This window comes from Branchiostoma floridae, chromosome 6, assembly GCF_000003815.2.
Source record: "Branchiostoma floridae strain S238N-H82 chromosome 6, Bfl_VNyyK, whole genome shotgun sequence".
NCBI classification, from domain to species: Eukaryota; Metazoa; Chordata; class Leptocardii; order Amphioxiformes; family Branchiostomatidae; genus Branchiostoma; species Branchiostoma floridae.
In genome coordinates, this window is record NC_049984.1 from 348,614 (window position 1) to 356,874 (window position 8,261).

The window sequence follows — 8,261 nt, forward strand, 5'->3', positions numbered from 1 at the left end:
ATGTAAGTCCTGTCGAGTGCCTATCCAAAAGATCTGTTTCAGATGGACATGTGCAGGTTTGAAATGTTCCTATCATGTCGTGTCATTGTACCTTTACAATCTAGAATGGAATGTTGATATATGTGAGGAGCCTGCTGTCCCTAAAAGTGATCATTTGGCTCCACAGAGGAGACCCAGAGGTGTTATTGGTGCCTTTGTGTAGGGTGCAGTTATACAAGTGTGTATTACAAACATGAGGCTGTACTAAACTTTTGTGTAGAGTACAGCACCAACAGGGTTTACTGCGGAGGTACAGAATTACATTCCCACTGTCATGTTTCAGACATGAGGAAACCTGTTCCTGGTGGTGTGCAGTAATGTGTGTGTGCTATACAGTAATGTGTGTGTGCTATACAGTAATGTGTGTGTGCTATACAGTAATGTGTGTGTGCTATACAGTAATGTGTGTGTGCTATACAGTAATGTGTGTGTGCTATACAGTAATGTGTGTGTGCTATACAGTAATGTGTGTGTGCTATACAGTAATGTGTGTAATAGATATAACATTATATACGTGTGTTTCAGACATGAGAAACCTGTTCCTGGTGGTGTGCATGTGGCTGTACAGCATCAGTAATGTGTGTGTACTGTTCAGTAATGTGTGTACTGTACGCTGATGTGTGTAATATATGTGTGTGTTACAGACATGAGAAACCTGTTCCTAGTGGTGTGCATGTGGCTGTACAGCAACAGTAATGTGTGTGTAGTAATGTGTGTACTGTACAGTAATGTGTGTACTGTACACTGATGTGTGTTATATTTGTGTGTTCCAGACATGAGAAACCTGTTCCTGGTGGTGTGCATGTGGCTGTACAGCATCAGTAATGTGTGTGTACTGTACAGTAATGTGTGTACTGTACCCTGATGTTTGTAATATATGCTTGTTCCAGACATGAGGAACCTGTTCCTGGTGGTGTGCATGTGGCTGTACAGCATTGTCCTGGCTCCCGTTCTCTGGCATCTCTGGATCTACTACGGCAGTGCAAACGCTAACTTCTTCTACGCAGTCACGCTGGCGTACGCAACAGCACAGGTATGGGTGTTCATGGTGAACATTCCTTTTCAATTTCTTGAAATAGAAAAAAGATTAAAAATCTTTTAAGTGTGGTCTGTTTTCAGTAACATTTATCAATTGCACAAGTACAATCATCTAAGTTATTACATTTGCAGCAATGTCCATGTTAGTGTTATTCAGCACCAGGGATATTCTCACTGACACTGCCATCCCTGTCCCTGATGCTGAATGACATTCACACTGGCAGTGGCACTGTGGCTGTCACTTAGTACCAATGTCAGTGCAAATGTGTGAAAGTTGTTACTTGGAAATGCAATTTTTCAAGACATCTTCCTTCCAACCTCTGCAGATCTTCCTGCTGACGGACCTCCTGTACGCCTTCTTAAGACGAGAGTTCCACCTGCGACACGGGCCTGCTCCCAAGGAGGGCCAGGGGATGCCGATTCTCATGAACCTCAAGTGACGTCTCAGCCTACATCATTTCCACTTCAACACTGTCCAGTTGTGTGCTTTGTCTTCTGTACATAAACGTTTCTCATCAAACTGTGGGTGCAATCTTACAGGGGTATCCCATTGGTCTGCTGACTGCTGTACATTGGCGGCCTTTCTGTGTTCTAAATAGAATTTGTGTTAAACTTGACAGACAAGAGATTTGTTATTTTTATCAAGGAAATTTGTCAGGCTCACTTAGCCGCAGCGACAAAGCCAACGTAACACAGTCTCAGTGAGATTCGTGTATATTTTGATCTGAATACTTTTCTTTGCATGAACCTTTAGGTGACGTTGCATGAGGACCTAAACAATTATGTTTAACTTAGTGTCAGTGTGTGGCAGAGACTGTCATTCTCGTATAGGACTGTTTAGCCACAGTCGACGCTGTAGGGCGGATATCAATTAGGATTTTACCATGGTCAATATTGACTGAAGGAGGCCATATACATACAGTGCTGTGTCAGTGCAAAATTGCTGATATTTCCTCGCAGGATTTCATTGTGATAGAAATTGTGTCACTGTTTTTTTCTCATCAGATGAAATCTGTGTACAAATATGTTTTTAATATCCTGTGGAGATGAGTTTTTTTTCTATTTAATAAATGGGCAACATGAGAAGAAAGAGTCGTTGTGACCATAAGATTTGTGCTTGCATGTCGTATTTATTGAAGATGTCTGTCTACATGTCTATGTCTATTAAATGTCATGGAGTACACATTGGTGGATTAGAAAGTATTGTGTAGGAAAGTTTATCATAGACTTAAAACATTACATAGGCTTTGGCAAGAAAACATGACTCGATATCCCATACTGGTGTCTCATTCTTTTTACTACAGACACATTCTGCATACAAAATTGGTGTTCCTCAAGCTTGTTAATAATTACAAGTCTGAACCTACTGCTGTTATACATAAGTAACTGCTATATACAATAAACAATGTACATAGCACAAATGTAAACAACATGCACGCACATGCATGTGTTAGCAACCTACACTTCTGTTAACAATTTGTCACTCATTGTTTACTAGTAACGCCAGTATTATTCCTATATAAACAAGATGAAGGAGATGGAGTTTGCATGGAAACCCCTATGTGTTCAATGTGAGCCTTGTCTATTTGTGTACCACATACAGAGTAAATTGATGTTGATTGGTAATATTACACTTTAATCAATCAATCAATTTCAAAATCTTCGTGGTAGTCCGGTCTGCAATTCACACAAAGCTGTCAATTAAAGGTCATGCTATGTTTAAATGTCCTCAGAGATGGGGCACTCAGTACAGTCTCCGGGATGTCATTCCAGGTAGCCAGACCTGATGCAGCCAGCGATCTTCTTACACATTCTCTGTTTATTCAGGTACAATCAGCTTGAGAGTTCAGGATCGCCTAGTACGTCAGTTTGAGGTTTAAGCACTTTGCCTACAGCACCAGTTCCGCAGCATACGGGTTGACTTCTACCAATACTTTCTTGAACACCTCCCAGGCGCTTTTACCCTTTCTTCCTAGCGTGTCCAACAGTTCTCTAGCCTTGTCACGAAGCGTTCTGTTAGCCCTGATGCTGTCACATTCCTCCACAGTCAGGATGTCACGTGCCTGCAGGTGGTCCAGGATTGGCTCCACGTGTCGCAAGGCCTGGACCAGCTCTGGGCGGTTCCTGGTGAGCGGGTCCTCATCCTCTCTACACAGCAGGTCACTCACCTGCTCCGTGAACCCGAGGGTGGGATGGGAGATTGCACCGCCCTCTGTTGTTGCCTTGCTGATCTCCTCCTTGCCGTAAGAGTAGAACTCCTCCCTGTGTTCCTTCAGTGCACGAGCGCTGAGCACCTTCTCTACTGTGCCTGTTCCTGGGCTGCACTCATCCAGCACATCAGCGATGATGTTCTCCAGCTGCTGCAGCATCTTGCCACACTGACCCTTGTCACCCTGTACACTCCGGACACAGATGGTGACTGCACGGCCGTCCGGAGAGAGTTTGATCAGACCTTCCACATTTAAGTCCCAACATTTGGCGCCATCTCTCCACAGCAGCGGGCGATTCTCCAGCTCCCTCATCAGGCGGGTCTGCACTCGGGGGAAGAACCCGGAGGAGAACATGTCAGTTGAGTCGGCACACTGGACTTGCTTCCCAAAGTAGACCACCTTTGGCTCAAGTGTTGGTTGCCACTTGTCAGGAGGCATGGTTTGTGTCAGCAGCCCTGGGAAGATGAAGGTCTGTCCGTCATAGGAGTGGCAGAGCTGGAACTCTTGCAGCAGGGTGATGAGGAGATCCACGTCAGCAACGTCTTGGAAGACGCGCTGGATCTCCGCCCTGGTGACGTAGTCTTCGCTTGTTCTCTCCGGGCGGGGAATGGGGAAGTTGACTGGTGCCATCATTGGGCCGATGACGTCTGTGCAGAGCCAGTTGGGCTTCAGGACAATGATGGGATCAGAAGCACTGGGACAGGAGAAGATGACCTGTAGAACAAACTTGGAACATTGAGTCACATTCGATGAAATCATTGGAATGGGTCTGTGACTTTACAAACATACGACACCAAAACTATTCTAATGATTATAGGTCAGTAGATCGAACTAATATAGGATAAGTGGACTGTTGATAAAAAGATTCAAAATAGATGGCCAGGAAAGGGATTACAAACTGGTTATAACACGTTACGACGAACCGTAGTTCTTTTTTAATGCTTTCACAATGAGACATCCTACCTCCCCCAGACGGTGTAGGTGTCTTGTAGATTTCAGCAGGAATTCCTCGTCCACATGTGGGTCGATCTCTTTGACTGCTTCCACGTAGTCTGGCCACCTCAGTACAGGACACTTCGGGCTGCACTTCTTCTTACACCAGCTGAACAGATGCTTGGTGATTTCACCACACAATTTAGGCATCTGGCGTTGGCGCTGTTATTAACAAATATGTTTTATAGGTAAATTGTGGGTCCGTTTTTTGCAATATACTCTATCAACGTTTGTAGTGTAATCACATATCTACCTCAAACATTTCCGTCCTCATACTGGCCAGCAGTTTCTTGAGCCGGTCCATCTCAGGTGTTAGGGTCTCCTTACAGTTCATCAGGAAGACTTCGTCTGAGATGTGGAGGTGATCTTTGAACTCTGACGTCATCAAGTGCAGAAGATGGGCAGCTTGGCGTTGTCCTGAATGCCGAAAGCAAAACATACGAAAGGACATGTTCTTATTCAGTGAAGTTAAAACCAGAAAGTCGCCTGTCACTGCAATAGTTCTAACCTATTACAGAAATATATGTTATGTTTATTGAAGTATCTTGTAACTGAATGCCATAATTCATGGGCCGATGCAGATGAAGCCATCTTACCTCTGTCTCGTACTTGCAATTGATCTGCATGGCTGGCCACCAGGATGACGTCCGGCTGCCGGTTTGGGTTGCAGGACTTGATGAAACTCAGCCACCAGTGGAGCTGGGACGGAGTTGATCGTGGACATGTCAGTGGAAAATTACAAAGGTTCAAACTGGTACAGTAGAAGCCGCTTAATTGCACGGCTTATTTGCCAGTGAATCTGGTGCAATTATCCGGCTGGTGCAATGATGCGAAGTTATCTAGCTGGATTGCACTGGTTTGGGATTCTGGGATTCCGTGCAGTTAACAGAAGTGTGCGTTAATCCGATGTGCAAAAAACTAGCTTACACTGTACTTAGCAGATACGACCGATGTGTATGCACTGTTAAACAAATAAAGGGCAGTGCGGTGTGGTGTTGAAACATAGAGCAATCATGTAATTGTTTAAGTGGCAGTCACCTGTCGTTCTTGTTCCTCGCTGTCGTCCATGATATTGTACAGCACGATGAAGATAGTGTACCTGGCGTCCATGAACATACTGTGGGTCACCGCGTACTCCGCCTGCCCAGCAAAATCCCACAGGCTGACCTGTCCCACTCCCGGGATGCTGACGTTCCCAACATCCACCCCTGGGGTGGGGTCGTGAGGCTCCTCAACTGACGACATTTTACCAAGACTTCCCAATCTGGCGATCACTGGGCGCTGTTGGACAGCAGTTCGTCATTAATGTGTTTTACTGATTTTCTCCGTCTCTGTTCAACTTGGCACACTTAAATATGTTGGGGTAAGACACAGTGTAAAGAATCCGACCATCTTCCGTTTGTTCTAATATAAAATGTACGATAGTTTTACGTTTTCAAAACAATAAGAATGAAGACCTTCTATGAACGTTTCTGCTCTCTTATACGCTAAGTACATGTAGATGATAAAGTGCAGTTCTAAGTTGTTCTTTGTACAGTTAGCGTTATAAGAATATGGTATCTTGCTACAACTACAAAGTCTAATGTATATTTGTATGTACAGGTTCTCGCTTCTCTCCTTCTCACTTCTAATGACAGTTGTAAATGTAGGGCAGATGGAGCTTGAAATAATACATGATTATAAGGAAAATAGCAAAATCGGTAGGAAAGAGGCGGAACTCAAAGGAGTTGGCCTAGATGTTGTTCTGGAAGAATGACTTTGGAGCGATGTATCTTGGCGAGTATCACTTGCACTATTTTTTTCAGCGAATAAATGCTTTTTATTTACGAAGTTCCTTACCTTTGTAAAACTTGCCTTCAGAGTAGATTTCCCTGCGTTCTCCCTCCCACCCAAGACCACCTTACACCTGTTCACTTTCACTCCGCCAGACTTCTGCAGCAACTCGTGGTACTTCTTTTCTTGCATCACCTGCTTCTCTCGATTCTAGGAGATGGGAAATTAAAAAAGATAGTAAGTTTAAAAGATCTGTCAGTTAATTAGCCTAGAATACATCATATCATGGGTCTAGCCGGAAGTAATCAGGTGAGTGGACTGGAGGTGGAATAGGATGGCTGTTTCTTTATAGCTGCTACGTTGTACTAAAGTCTACTCCACCAGTCATCGATAATGTTACTATCTATGTAGCTAGATGACGTCGACCATTTTTTCCATAAACATCGGCCATTATTATACAATACTCACCAATTGTGAGCTCTCCACATAGATCCAACATGCATGGTGGCCAAGTGTACCAAAAGTGGACCTGTTCCTTTCAATCACCGAACATGTGGTTATAGGAGGTGTTTATAGGAACCTACTATGCCTTATGTCACCGTATAAACCTCACAGAGGGTCATTAGCCGCATGTTTACCTTCAGGACACGCCGAGTCTTCCGGTCATCTGCACAATCTGACGGAGTCATCCCCCTCTGTACAGGCAGATATGGAAATAGATATGTGTTACTCTAGACATGCACATGGAATATCTCATAGGAACGCGTGTGTCACATAGAGATATGTATACTTTGATATGCATGTAACATCACTAGTTCACACCCACACATTCACTAGGACCCATTTGAAACAAGAGTATATTACATCATCCTTGGCCATCACATCTGCCCCGTGACGAATCAGAAGTTGACAGATCCGAGTTCGACCCCGGCTGGCAGCGCGATGAAGAGGTGTCCACTGCACCTGTACCGGGAGGATGGTCGGTGTCAGCAGTGGCGGGTGCAACAAGAACCACAACTCGAATGAAGACTCATCTGTGTTGGTAGAATCCATAGTTGCTAATTTGAGCTTTGCTCCAACACAAAGAAAACAATCAACGTGAATCTTCGGTCAATCTCGACGACCCCCATGACATGCCTGATTCACTGCGCTGACGCTGATCGAAAATGCATGTCGAGCGTTTTCTTTGTGTTGATACAAAGCTCAAACTTTGCAACTAAAGAACCACAACCCCTAAGTGTGAGTGCCAAACTGGTGTGTTACATCCTGTGCCGTTTATATTTTGGCAGTCAAGTGCTCCAGATATAGATTAAGTCTTTAGTACAGTGCACAATCTCTGTTCATTTGCAATTGATAACACTACACGTGGGTAAAATGGACTTTGCAAGGAAGAGGCACAGAAGAATGTCCTTCAAATTTTGAAATTTTGAAATTTGCTTTAGATTGACATTGTCGTAACAGTTATCATAACGTATGGTGTCAAATTGTACATTGCTGTGGTTTTACCAATGTTCTAGCCTCAATGTTAGCACCAGAACCAATCAGCAGCTGACACGTGTCGGTGTGGCCCCAGCGAGCAGCATCGTGGAGGGGTGTTTCGTTAAGCTGCATGGAGGAACAAAGACAATATCACATGGAGTAAACGTTTTTTAGAGTCCCCTTCCAACCTTATTGTGAATCTTCCCTATCACGTTCGAAAATATGTTAGTCTGGTGTAGAAGAGTTTGGCGGTAACAGGTGGAAACTTGGCTCCTCAGACCTCCTTTTGTTTGTGGTCGTTGACATGTAAATGCATGGCAAAATTGCAGTTCATATTCAATCGTCATGACACGAACCTTAAACGACAGGGAATCCATGTTAGGCACTGTCTTGGTGCAGATCAATAGAAACAAGGATAATAGTATTAATTTCTATAGCTACTTACAACGTTTATCGCCTCCAGGTCGGATCCATGTTGAATCAGCAGCTCTGCCACCTCAGTCTGACCGCGCCAACAGGCCAGATGCAACGCCGACTTGTCAGGCTAGATAGAGAATGTTGGGACAGTAACAGACTACATCATGACTGTGCAAGGATATGTGTTATTGTAGCGTTACGTCTGAATCGTTCACACCAGCTTCACAGGTACGCACTGGCTGCTAACTACTCTCCAAGCAGAGGTTAGCTCCGGCTGTTTTTTAACTTTTTTTTATCGTTGACCGCACTTCT

At 44.2% G+C, this 8,261-nt stretch overlaps 2 protein-coding genes across 2 annotated transcripts in view; one reads left to right on the plus strand and one right to left on the minus strand.

Annotated features, from left to right (window-relative positions):
- Positions 1–929: 929 nt before the first annotated feature.
- On the plus strand, positions 930–1,771 carry LOC118417320 (phosphatidylinositol glycan anchor biosynthesis class U protein-like). Its single transcript, XM_035822845.1, has 2 exons — positions 930–1,072; positions 1,404–1,771. The coding sequence occupies exons 1-2, from the start codon at positions 932–934 to the stop codon at positions 1,515–1,517; spliced, it is 255 nt and encodes an 84-aa protein (XP_035678738.1). The 5' UTR covers positions 930–931; the 3' UTR covers positions 1,518–1,771.
- A 22-nt stretch (positions 1,772–1,793) lies between these two features.
- Positions 1,794–8,261, minus strand: part of LOC118417375 (death-associated protein kinase 1-like) — a 43,466-nt gene continuing 36,998 nt past the window's right edge. The window contains exons 9-12 of the mRNA XM_035822929.1: positions 4,877–4,979; positions 4,534–4,697; positions 4,251–4,442; positions 1,794–4,001 (exon numbers count right to left, since the gene is read on the minus strand). Of these exons, the coding sequence (XP_035678822.1) occupies positions 2,967–4,001; positions 4,251–4,442; positions 4,534–4,697; positions 4,877–4,979 (1,494 nt within the window). The 3' untranslated portion in view covers positions 1,794–2,966. The remainder of the gene's footprint in view (positions 4,002–4,250; positions 4,443–4,533; positions 4,698–4,876; positions 4,980–8,261) is intronic.